The 12,637-nt window shown below is 40.4% G+C and overlaps 2 protein-coding genes across 2 annotated transcripts; both read left to right on the top strand.

Moving 5' to 3' along the window:
* Window positions 1-437: 437 nt before the first annotated feature.
* LOC139912576 (transmembrane 6 superfamily member 1-like) lies at window positions 438-6,448 on the top strand. Its single transcript, XM_078283663.1, is given in 10 exon segments — window positions 438-694; window positions 820-945; window positions 1,339-1,440; window positions 1,531-1,630; window positions 1,884-1,966; window positions 2,218-2,336; window positions 3,012-3,116; window positions 3,681-3,773; window positions 3,885-4,004; window positions 6,004-6,448. Coding segments are annotated over 10 exon segments (1,143 nt in total). The 5' UTR covers window positions 438-597; the 3' UTR covers window positions 6,202-6,448.
* Window positions 6,449-7,314: 866 nt separating this feature from the next.
* zrsr2 (zinc finger (CCCH type), RNA-binding motif and serine/arginine rich 2) lies at window positions 7,315-12,614 on the top strand. Its single transcript, XM_071900416.2, has 11 exons — window positions 7,315-7,562; window positions 7,750-7,835; window positions 7,943-8,012; window positions 8,189-8,297; window positions 8,510-8,596; window positions 9,141-9,179; window positions 9,728-9,864; window positions 10,009-10,222; window positions 10,565-10,620; window positions 10,736-10,845; window positions 11,077-12,614. The coding sequence occupies exons 1-11, from the start codon at window positions 7,516-7,518 to the stop codon at window positions 12,099-12,101; spliced, it is 1,980 nt and encodes a 659-aa protein (XP_071756517.2). The 5' UTR covers window positions 7,315-7,515; the 3' UTR covers window positions 12,102-12,614.
* Window positions 12,615-12,637: the final 23 nt, after the last annotated feature.

Below are 12,637 nucleotides of genomic sequence, written 5' to 3' on the forward strand. Positions count from 1 at the left end.
TTTCGTATTTAGTATTCACGGACATAGGTTTGCTTTTATTGTGTATTTAATAATGGCTTCGACAGTGACGACAATCAGAACTGAGGGCCGGACCTACCAGTTTCATAAACTATGGGTTACCGTGACTGAGAAAAAAGTTCTGCCACTGCCACTATTGTGCTGTAATGTAAAAATAAAGGGAGAAACGCTACACTGTCCAGAAAAATATAAATAAAAACAACCAAGAAATTTCACTCTGAATGAAATTCATGAAATAATTTCACTCATTCACTATATCAATCAATCAATGGCACCCGAAATAGCTGTGTGTGTGTGTGTGTGTGTGTGTGTGTGTGTGTGTGTGTGTGTGTGTGTGTGAGAGAGAGAGAGAGAGAGAGAGAGACAGAGACAGGGACAGACAGAGAGGAGAGAGAGAGAGAGCTTAAGCATGCATGAGTTGAAGATTTGTAAGTTTGTGATAACGATGGAATTATGCCGTAATTGTTGATGATTTCTTGAATGTGACTTGTAGACTGGACATGGCTCAGTTCTCCGGCTGAACGCGCCTTCCTCAGATCCACAATCCTCGGGGAGAAAATTGCTCAAACGGGATCTGCAATGAGCGCGTCAGCTGGGACCGGGGTGTTTGTTCTGTCCTTGATGTCCATACCCATCTCCTATTTCTTTAACTCCCTTATTTACTACAACAGGTGAGTCTGAATAAATTATATTTGGATGTTATCTTTGCCAATGAAAAAATGTGACGATCACTGACTGGAGCATTAGTTATTGACATAGCAGTTGAAAATTGTTACATTGTTACATTATTAATTGTTTATTAATGTAAATGTCTTGTGTTTAGTATTGAAGCAGTCTTCTTCGCTGGCTGCACAACAGTTCTTATCCTGGCAATTTCGGTCCGTTTTATGTTCAAGCAGAAGGCCCCAGAAGATCCAGTCTTCTATGGTATGAGTCATGGAATTATTATATTATTATACAATATTATGGTATGTATTCATAAATGTCCTCTTCTCATTAGTCTCTTTAGTAGCTCTGTATCCTGTTCTGACCAGACCAGGCTATTATTGTTCCCTCTATGGAATTAAATATGAATACTAAATTAATATCAAATCATCAGCTTGAAATTATAAGGTGCTCTGACTTTTTTTTTTAAAACATGAAAATTGAGTTATCCACACATTCATGATCTTTGAATGTTACTTTTTGCTTGTGTGGTGTTGCTATTATTATGTTTTTTAAAGAACATTTTGTGGTTTAATATTCAAAAAGACAGAAAACATAACAGTTTTGAAGTTATAAACCCAAATAAAAGCAACAACAATGTATGCCCCTCTACAGTGTATGCAGTGTATGCCTTCCTGAGTGTGCTGAACCTGATCATTGGGCTGGAGCAGGACAGCATCATCGATGGCTTCGTGACTTTCTACCTCAAAGAGGCGAGTGTCCTGTTGCCTCTCTCTGTTTGAGGATGACCTTTGTTGCCTCCACACATCCTAACTGACTGATGACATGACCCCGTGTTTCAGGCAGATCCTCACATCAACACGGCTCACGGCCACATGATCTCCTACTGGGATGGATGTGTGCACTACCTCATGTATCTGCTCATGGTTGCTGCCATTACTTGGGGGTAGGTTCTGTGTTTTCTATATGCAATGCTGATTTAACAGATAGGTAAAAAAAATAGCCAAATGTGGGAACAGTTTGTCTCATTGTTGCCCTTATACATCAGTCACCAACATTTATTAGTATCATTGCAATCAAGGCTTATTTACATGAATTGAAACAGTCATTTACAGTCATTCATGTGTTGAGTATCTATCTATCTATCTATCTATCTATCTATCTGTCTATCTGTCTATCTATCTGACTGTGGTTTGCAGGGACAGTTACAGGGCCATTGGACTCTACTGGGTGGGATCTTTTCTCATGTGTGTCATAGTCTACATTCTTGGGAATGCTGTGGGTAAGTAAACTAAAAATAATGGGATGCATTTAGATGGCTACTGTAGGACATGCAACCTCCCTCTCGCACACACAGCTCCCCTAAAAATAATGAAGTGGTCCAAACTTTTGTGTTTTCTCAAGACTAGAATTGAAGTGGCTCAAATTGATTACTTGATGCACATATTAAACATGCTGACTTCATATATAAGCTTTTACATTTCCCACAAACAGGTACTGTCTTGTTCTGTCTTGTTCTGTCTTTTCCCCCAGGGAAATATGGGACCCACGTCGGTCCTCTCTTCCTCTTACACATGCTGTATATCTTGGTGTCTGTTTGGGCTTGTTTCCGTGTCTTCAGCCAGTCGTCCACACAGGAATTTCAGCTGCTGGTGAGAAGCCAAGTCCTCAGGATCAAAACAACAGTTGTTAAAGAGGAGTGTTGAACAAAACTATTCCAAATGTTTAAATGTAGGCAGGGGCGGAGCTTGCCTTTCATGCATATGGGGACAAGCTATAGTTGTGATCTCTGTCTACTCAACCATGGTATAGGTCCAAAAGGGCAAAAATAATAACTTATAAGCATACTGAAATTACAATTAAGATTCACAGATTCACATTATGGTACAGAAAATGCAGTGGTACTTCCCAGTGACTTGTCAAAACAACATTTATTTATTATTATTTATTTACCAATTCTCATTGAGTCATGTAAGTGCCTCAATATCACAGCAACACAATTTTTCCCCCAAATCTGCCATATTGCACCAACACCACAAATTCATTTTTCTATATTTTGTCTTTGCAAAATGCCAAAGACTGTGTTGATAAAAATTATGAGTGAATTAACTATGGAAAATTGTCTGTGATTGTTCATAATTTGCTTATTTACCTAATGAGTATTTTTTTTTTACCAATATTACTAAATTCCAAGGGATTCTCTACATTGTTGGCCACGGGTGCCAGGCACCCACAGCACCCATTCAAATTCTGCTTACAGTTTCAGTATAAGAAACATCAGTCATAGTTTGAGCTTGACGTGTTGCTGTTGCTCTTATTCCTGTCAGAACATCCAGGAGGCCCAGAGGAAACGCCTGGTCCACAGACCTTTGGACCTCCTGTTCATCATCTACCTCATCCCTGCTACGGCTTTCTGCGTCTTCAGAGGCCTGGTAAGGACTAAAAGAGGTTCAACAGGCTACCACACACAGAGGCAGGACAACCGCTTTATGTAGAGCGCCTCTAGATTTAATACTGCTGCTGTATCTTCTCTCACCTTCCTCTGTGAAGCGAGATCAACACTAGTATTTTTTCATTTACAGAGCCCTTCTCAACAAATTACCTTGTTATATCACAACACTGTTGGACTGGAATATTAGAGCGTATAAAACCAGATTCCAGTATTGGCTCTAAAAGTTAATTCTGACATAGGAAAGGCATTTAGATTTTGTTCCCCTCATACTGAGAATGAACTGCAAAGCCTTTTAAAGACTGATTCATTGTTATCACTGGGGTGTTTCAAGAATCTAATTGTAAATCTCATGAATTTTGAATGTAAATGTTTCGACTAATATTTTCACTTCATTTTTATTTATTTATTGTCCCAATTTTTTCTTAGATTTTTGTGTTCTATATCTATTGTTACCTCGGCAACCTTGCAAATCAGAGTCTTTCTCTCAGTGTGGCCCGAGGATTAAATAAAGGTTTGAATTAATGAATTAATTAATTTTATGTAGGTTGTCCTGGACTGTTCCAGCAAATGGTGTCAAGAATACACTCAGCAGTATGAACCTTACCTGAAAGACCCCTCAGCCTATCCTAAAATACAGGTAACAGAGGCTACTGAGGCTATGGACACCTTACTTGTGTCCTAACATCATGATTACACTTTTAAGGACATTTAAGTCTCAGACACATCAAACTGTACTCTTGTCTGCCAGATGCTGGTGAGCATGCTGTACTCTGGACCGTACTACATCATTGCTCTTTATGGGCTGTTGGTCCCAGGATGTGAGTGGATGCCAGACCTGACCCTTGTGCACTCAGGGGCGCTGGCACAGGTAAGTAGTATCAACTGTGCTATACAAATAAAATTTGACTTGACTTTGACTAGTGTAACTAGGAAACTTGAAACAGTTTTGGAAGACAAAGAGGTTTTTCCAACTCAAAGCATCTATTTCTCATATATATTGTCAAAGTCTAAAATGGCCTCTGTGACTATTTCTGTTGGGATTCTTCACATTTAAAGTGGGAACCAAATGTATAGACTATATCTCTTTTTTACAAGATATTTCTGAGACACAGAGGAGATAACACTGAGCCATGAATTTCTGCCTTGCATAACTTGTAAATACCAGTATATCCATGTAAAAAAAAAAAAAACCCCACATGAATTCATGTGCATTTTGGACACGGTTTTCATATGTGAAATTCTCACCTGACATTACATATGACAAAATTTGTTTCACGTGAAAACATAATGTCACATGCAGATTGACAATTCGCAATTGAAAATGTCATTTTCACCAAGATGTACCACATGCTTTGAATTAACGTGGGTTTTTACATGTGACTTCTTACTGTGGCATCACATTGAGACTGTGGGTGACAGTGACTCTGCAGAGATTATTGATCATTACTCCTGTGAAGGTATTACTCTACACACCTATTAACACCTAGTGTCTGCGATACCTTCTAAAACAAGGGCTTAGGGAGAGCTGTGTGTACTATTTTGATGTATCCCTCAAGACCAAAATGTATCAGATGTCAATGCATGTTAACAGTGACACAGTGATATACAATTTTCAACACACAATACAGTGAAAATGAAATAATCAAGTTTGAAACACCAACATAGTTTCATTCTACTCTGTTTTGTAAGTTACGTCTGGCCTCATATTCAAAATGCCCATATACCAGCTTCTGTTCTGGAATTCTATAACTTCTCCTCTCTTCTAGTGCTGCAGATTGGTCTCTTTGTTTATGTTATGTTATGTTTCTACAGTGCAGTCACACCACAGTGGTTCTGTATGAACAGATGACGTTGACATCTAAAGATGGAAACTCTAAAGAGTGGTGGGAGCAGCTAGGGCACCAATCAGATCTCATCAATATGAAGCAGCTTTTTGTTGGAACTGCAGGCTGACACGTCACTCACCGGCGGGACAAAGGCAGTCGCTGACTTCAGACCAGGAGGAATGGTGGTATTCACTTAAATGTCAGCTGTCTGGCCAAGATATAAATAGAAAAACTGATGCTCTGGCAGCCATGGTTGCTATGAGACAGCTTGTGCATCTTTTTTCAGTCACTCTCCATGTACTGTAAAGGATAACTGGCGGGAGTCCAGGGAGTCAGATTGAAAAATATTAGTGAGACTTTCAGGATGAGAGGTGATGCCAGAGTCTTTGCTTTATGCTTCACCAAACCATTAACAGGAAAAATCCACCCTAAAACACTTCAACATTGTTAAAGATACGTCAAGATATTTCCAACACAGCTACAATGGAGTTTGGTACCAGAAATGTTTTTAACTACCTAAAACGTCAATGGTAAACATCATGTTTTGGTGTCAGTCCCTCAGAACTAAAGAGCAAGAGCTTCTTTCTAGACTCCCCATTTAGCACCGACATTCAACAATCATACAGGGAGAACTCCATCATAGAAGAGGCGGAGATACCAATTTCTCCACTGACAGCAGCCTCAATAGACCAGAATGCAATGCAGCTACAAGACATGTTGTGTTTTAAAGTCATTCTGGGAAACGTAGGAAATCCCTTGCTGAAGTAGAAGTAGATGAGACCAACAAAGTAAATTACAACTCTTCATCACAAAATAATTCTTGCATTGAACATCACAGATTTTTGATATCTAACAGTGTAAGTATCAGACAGTCAAGGATAAAATAAACCTTCACACACAACAGAGGAGCTCCCTGTCTTCCTTTTTTTGCAGATATCAGCGAGATGTCTATCACCTGAACAGGACAGAAGCAGCTCAGAAGCTGTCAGTCAGTCATTCTCATTTTTCTCTCCTCCTTTTCCTCTCTTCTTCATTTCTCAGGCCCAGTTCTGTCACATCGGTGCGTCTCTTCACACGCGGACACCGTTCTCCTACAGAGTGCCTGCTGCCAGCCAGCCTGTCTTCCTGCTGCTCAACATCCTGTACGCTCTGGTGCCGCAGGCTCTGTGCTACCGCTGTGCCACCAGGCCGGCCTTCTTCCTCAGGCCATCTTCCTCACCTGACAAGAAGAGTGAATGAATGAATGTGTGTGTGTGTGTGTGTGTGTGAGAGAGAGAGAGAGAGATAGATAGAGAGAGAGAGAGAGATCAAGCATACAGCACAAGGACAGCTGGATCATGATTGTGATGGAAATACGCTGTCATTATTTATTATTGCTAGTGTATTTCTTTTAGCCATAATAATGCGGTGAGAAAAAGAGAAGAGGTCTACAATGATGATGATGGTCATACAAGACACCTTATCTTTGACTTATACTGTGGATGCGATGATGTAAAGTTCTTGATAACGTTTAGTACTGTTCTTATGTTTTTGGCCAATGATTAAAAAGGGAAAATAAGTAAAATAATTGTTACATCAACATTGTTGCGTTTATTTCCCACTTTCATCTTTCTTGTTGACAATAAATTTCCTGCCCTGTCTGTTTTGGCAATGGGTGGGTAACATTAATTAATTAATTAATTAATTAATAAATACTGTGCTAGTGTGTATAAATGTACGTGTTATTCACACTAAATATACTATAAATAATATTTATTATAATGAAATGAGTAGACTAATCAGAAACAAGCCTGCTGTTGGTAGATAGATAGACAGATAGATAGATAGATAGATAGATAGATAGATAGATAGGCAGGCCTAGTTCAACATCACTTTAAACATCAGGAAGAACTCAATTAGAAAACTTCTAGGCTATAGATCGAGGTGGAGTCACACAAAATTGAATAACATATTGCAGATAAACAGTCCAACTTTGTCAAGAAAGAGAATCAGTAGGCTACAACATATATATTCAGTGCAGTAAATATTCAGCTGAAAAAGAGACAGACACTTATGGTGAAACTATGGGTTGAAGGAGATACTAAATATTTATTTAATGTGCCATCAGGGAGTATTACTTTTAACAGTCTCCTCAATTATTTGAGAGAGACAGGGCTAGTAAATGGGGTTTAGAGGAGTTTTATTTTTTTTCGTTTTAGACTCTGGTCTACACTCCAGCACAGTAGGTGGCGGTACTGCACCTGACAGTTAAGCGCCATGAAACAAAACAAAAACAAGAAGAAGACACAAGGCGGTTGAACCGGAAGTGTTTAAAGTTAGCGCCACCTTTTCCTCTGCTCGTGAGCAAAACAAACTCCACTGGTAGCTAACAGTAGTTGTCAGCTAACTAGTAAATGAGTGAGTTAAAGTTAATCCAGTACTTTGCGAACAAACTCATCTCAAGAAATAACTCATCCAATCATAAGAATATCCAAGCCAGTGTTTTTCGACTAAATGCTGGCGAGCTAACGTTAGTGAAGGAACTAGCTAGGTGTCGTAAGCTAGCTAGCTGTTATGATGGCAGCATCCACTCCTTCACTGGTTTCTGCTCCAGCATTAAGGTGCGTGTTCTCTTAAACTTTGTCTAACCTTAGTTTGTATTGTCTTTTGATCATGTTAAAGTTAGCTTAACTATCCGTTTTTTTATGTGTTGGATGGACTCAAAGTTAGCACCAATTTAATGGGCTTAGCTACGCTTTTCAAGTCTGATATGGTTGCTCATTATTGTTTTACCTGTCATCACTTTAGCTGCAGGCAAAAGCAACGCAGGGCGATTTTGAAGAAAGGACGAAGAAAACGGAAACGCCAAGCCCTAGCCCAAGTCAGAGAATGTGGTATGGAGTTAGCTACCAAGTTAAATGTGTTAACTTCATATTGTTCTCGTTTTAACAACCATTGCTGTTACGCTTGATAGACACTTATGGCCTTTGCACATCCTTAGGTTTAACAGATGGAGTGAACTGTTCACCCGAGGAGGAGGAAGAAGAAGATGATAATGCTGAGGAGGAAAGGTAGCTAAATACTAACTTTGTTCTGTTTTCATGTGCAACACATTCACTGGTAACATGTAGGCCTAATATCTAATAACACACAGGAATGTTGATCTAGATAATACTAACACAGACTACATTAGTGATATGAAATTAGTTTGATACGTGTTTGATGTGCCTCCACCTTCTCTTTTCAGGCAGCGGCTGCATGAACAGTGGCTGGAAAGAGAGAGGCTTGCTCAGGAGGAGTTCAGGCTCAACTTTGAGAGGGAGGAATCTGCAAGGAAGAGAAAAGAAGAGGATGAGGTATCCTACAGCTTCTCAGTATCCGTCACACAGAACCTGCCCACATGGTCATTAACTGAGCGTGTTGTGTTCCTTGAATGCAAGAAACCTGAACATTTTGACAGTTTTTAAACATCCCAGGTTATATAGTCATTTGTAAGATATTTTTTATGATGTTGATGATTTAAATTAACATGTCATTCCTTGAGCAGCTTCACTTCTTGTGTTCACAGCGGAGGATAAAGGAGGAGTGGGAGTCGCAGCAGAGGAGAGAACAGGAGGAAAAAGAACAAAAGCAGCAGGAGAAGCGAGACAGAGAGGTGAAACGGGCCCCAGGAGGATAGAAACAAAGAGAAATATATCCTCTTCTACTTTGACCAATGAGTGGACCCTTAGATTTATCACCAGTCTTTATATTAGCAATTACTAGCATCCAAATTGAAGATTGAAATAATCCTACATTTAAACATATCTAATTTAGAACTTGTATAATTTTGTACCAACTGAATATTTACCTTCAAAGAAGTGTTCTTGCCTTATACACAATTCTTTTTAATTTTTCCTTGACCGAGCGGCACAAGCAATGATCCTGTTCCTTAACTAAGATACACACAAAGAGAAACACCCTTGCCATCACCTTCAACTCTCAGGACAAGGATGTATCTTTTACTCGTGGCTCTGTGTGAAAACTGTCTGTGAAATTGCTTCCCAATAGTCCAAATATCTTGGAATTAACCTGTTGAAACGCAAACAAATTATTTTGTCTCCTTAAGTACTGGTGAATGTGATCTTAACATGCAGTAACAGATATGCTATGTTGACCCCTACACATTTTCACCAGCCATGTCTTTACACCATTTGTAGGAGGCTGTTCAGAAAATGTTGGACGAAGCTGAAAATCAGGTATTGACATGCACCAACGTCATTGCATTGTTTTTTATGATCCCCAAATATTCATAGGTAGAAAAGAGTGAGGAAACATTTATTGTATTATTGAAATGTATAATCTAATTCAAAATCTACAGAAAATCCACTACAGTCAGCCTTCAAGAGAGCATATAAAAGGAACAGTGCATAAGCAGGACAACATACTTAAAATTCTTCATAGCATTAATCATGATCACTGATTGCTCTCAAAATAGCGTTTCCAGTGTAAAGCCCTACTCATGCATTGATCATATTGAAACTGTGGTTAGGATAGACTACACATTTTTACATTTTAGGCTTTAAGCTTACACTGTTATCCAGAGTGTCTTGCAGTGATAAGCCCAAATTCCCATATCATCAAAATTACAAGCAGCCAACAGTAAGGAGTGTCGGGGTCAAGATTGTCAGGGCTACAGTGCACAATCTTATGACCATAGAATGACCATGTAAGAGACTGTACTAAAAGCTCAGCAGTAAATGAAACAAGTGAAAAATTAAACTATATATTTTGTCGATGTTCTCAGTTGCAGCTAGATAATGGAGGTCCATGGATGAATCCTGAGGCTCCAGCGACAGAAAACTCTGAGAACTATGGAACAGAGCGGGACATAGCCAACTGTCCCTTCTTCCTCAAGACAGGAGCATGCCGATTTGGAGAGCGGTAAGTTTTTGTTTTTCTTTTGAAACTGTGTGACATTCATAAATCTGTAACTTATCTGTTCAATGAATGGATGTTTGTGTGCATAAATGAACTATTCAACCATCCCTCTGTACGTTCTCCTCCCCACCGGCCTTGTGGGTGCAGATGTTCTCGTAAGCACGTTCATCCCGCCGCAAGCCCTACCCTGATGATCCGTGCGATGTTTGTGACGTTTGGCATGGAGCAGTGTCGCCGCGATGATTATGACACAGATGCATGTTTGGAGCACAGCGAGGAGGAGCTGCAGGAGTATTTCCTAGATTTCTACCATGATGTCCTGCCAGAGTTCAAGAGTGTCGGCAAGGTGGTGCAATTCAAGGTAAGAAAATCAGGACAGTGTGAAATCTTGTTTGGGGAATTTTTGGTTTCATTGTTCTCTGGTGTGTTTTTTTTTCATTGTGTTACGAGATCAAAGAAAACATTAAAGTGTATGAAATTTTCCTTGTAATATAATGCTAGATCTCTTACTGATGGCAGGAAGAATCAGAGCTCTAATGTATATCTGGATGTTTCAAAACAAAGTTTGCTGTATAGAAACCTGCCTCAGACTTTATCGTTTAGGTTCATGCTCACTGGATGGATGGTGATACAATCATTACCAGTAAAAAAATATTTTCATTGAAATCTGCTGGTTCCTTTTGTGTTTTTTTTGTTTTTTTAGGTCAGCTGCAACTTTGAACCACACTTGAGAGGAAATGTTTACATCCAGTTTGACACGTAAGCCAATGCACAACTACTCAGCTACTTTTTCAAAATAGTTAAACTGCGCCGTGTTCAAAATTTTGGATAAAACTCTCACTCTCTGTCCTTTGTCTCTCTGTTGTACGTCAAGAGAGGAGCAGTGTAGAGAGGCCTTCGTCAAGTTCAATGGGAGGTGGTACGCAGGCAAGCAGCTTCACTGTGAGCTCTGCCCTGTTACACGGTGGAAGAATGCTATATGTGGTGAGTCACTTATTCATCCAGAAATCAGAAACGCATTATTTGCGTTAATAAATATACAGGAATTTGGCATTGACTGACATTACTGCAGAGATTGACAGCTGAGTTTCACAGTACAGTGCAAAGGGACGGGGCAAGACATATGATGGATGTATCACATATCATATACTGTACATTCACTATCTCTGTGAATTCACTATCTTGCTTCTTTGTGTATTTGGTTTTTTTTCTCAGGCTTGTTTGACAGACAGAAGTGCCCCAAAGGGAAGCACTGTAACTTCCTGCATGTATTTCGTAACCCCGGCAATGAGTTCTGGGAGGCTGACAGAGACCTGCACATGTCACCAGACCGCAGCGGCACGGGGACTCACAGAGCAGGGTGGTATTCAGAGCGATGCAGAGAACGATCCTGGAGACAGCGGAACGGCAGCAGAAGCCCCCCGAGATCAGAGAGATCCCACAGCAGACGAGAAGCCGGCAAGTGGAGGAGCAGGAGCAGGAGCAGGGAGAGGAGTCGTGAGAGGTGGGCGTCCCATCACCAGAGAGGAGACAGCATACGGAGTGACAGGTCATCCAGATCGAGACCCATCAGCAGGAGGAGAGATGGGTATCGGAGCAGGAGTAGAGACAAAGACAGAGAGCGAGACCGGTCAAGGAGTAGAAGTAGAGAAAGGGAGCGAGAAAGGCTTCGGAACAGGAGTACAGATAAAGACAGAGAGCACGACAAGTATAGGAGTAGAAGTAGAGAGAGAGACAGGCCTCGAGGTAGAAGTAGAGATAAAGATGCATGTCTTGGAGTAGAGAGAGACAGGTCAAGGAGCAGAAGTAGAGACAGGGAAAGAAAGAGGCAAAGCAGAGAAAGGAGCAATGATCTGAGCCCCAAGAAACCAGATAGGAAAGACAAAACCCCGAATGATGACACCCACACACGCCGCCACCACAAACGCTCCAAAAAGAGCAAGAAAAAGAGCAAGAAGAAACACAAGAAGAAAAGCCAGTTGCCTGCAGGGATGACTTCATCTGGAGAGTCGTCGAAGGAGGAGGAGTCAGAAACCGGGGAGAAGAACCTTTCTGCAACAAGTCCCAGTCAAGAGATGAATGAAGGGGAGCTGATTCGGAGTGCTGAAGAAGACTTGGGTATGAATCCCAGTGTTCACAATGAGACTGAGAACAAGTCTAGTCCGGAGGTGAAAAGTGAAAAGTCTGACCCAGAGATCCCAAATGAACTGGTTGGAAATGGTGACATCAACACTTTCTAGTGGCTCTCTTAAATCTGTGCATCTGTTTTTCATCATAGCTGTTTGCAACTACATGGATAGAGATTTGCTTCGCATTCAGTTAGGAATAACTGTTATCCTTTTAGCAAAGATGTGGCAAAAGCCACAAAGTTGGCTTTTGCAGTTTCAGGTTTTCAGCAGGCAAGATCACCATTTTGTACAAATGTAAATGTTTTCTTTTGGAAACTAGAAGGGCACTCGGAGAGCGCAGACCTCCACCAAGGTTCGTGCTATTATTGCTTGTTCGTGAGTCAGATCCGGATCCGCTCCAAAATTTAATGGGTTCTTCCTTGGCCCATGCTACACCCTTCCACAAAGTTTCATGAAAATCGTGCCAGTAGTTTTTATGTAATCCTGCTAACAAACAAACAAACGGCACCGAAAACATAACCTCCTTGGCGGAGGTAATGATAGTGTTGCTTTAGCACTATCAGCTGAAGCTGTAGCACTAAACTACATGTTTATAGTGACTGAGTAAAAACGGTGTAAAACAAAGATTAACAGACAGGTTTTCTTTT

Source organism: Centroberyx gerrardi, chromosome 1 (genome assembly GCF_048128805.1).
Source record: "Centroberyx gerrardi isolate f3 chromosome 1, fCenGer3.hap1.cur.20231027, whole genome shotgun sequence".
Classification (NCBI taxonomy): Eukaryota; Metazoa; Chordata; class Actinopteri; order Beryciformes; family Berycidae; genus Centroberyx; species Centroberyx gerrardi.

Coding starts and splice junctions, on each gene's coding strand:
- zrsr2 (XM_071900416.2), top strand. CDS start 7,516: ATGATGGCAGCATCCACTCCTTCACTGGTTTCTGCTCCAGCATTAAG. Junction 7,563..7,749: donor GTTTCTGCTCCAGCATTAAG/GTGCGTGTTCTC, acceptor TCATCACTTTAG/CTGCAGGCAAAAGCAACGCA. Junction 8,013..8,188: donor GATAATGCTGAGGAGGAAAG/GTAGCTAAATAC, acceptor TTCTCTTTTCAG/GCAGCGGCTGCATGAACAGT.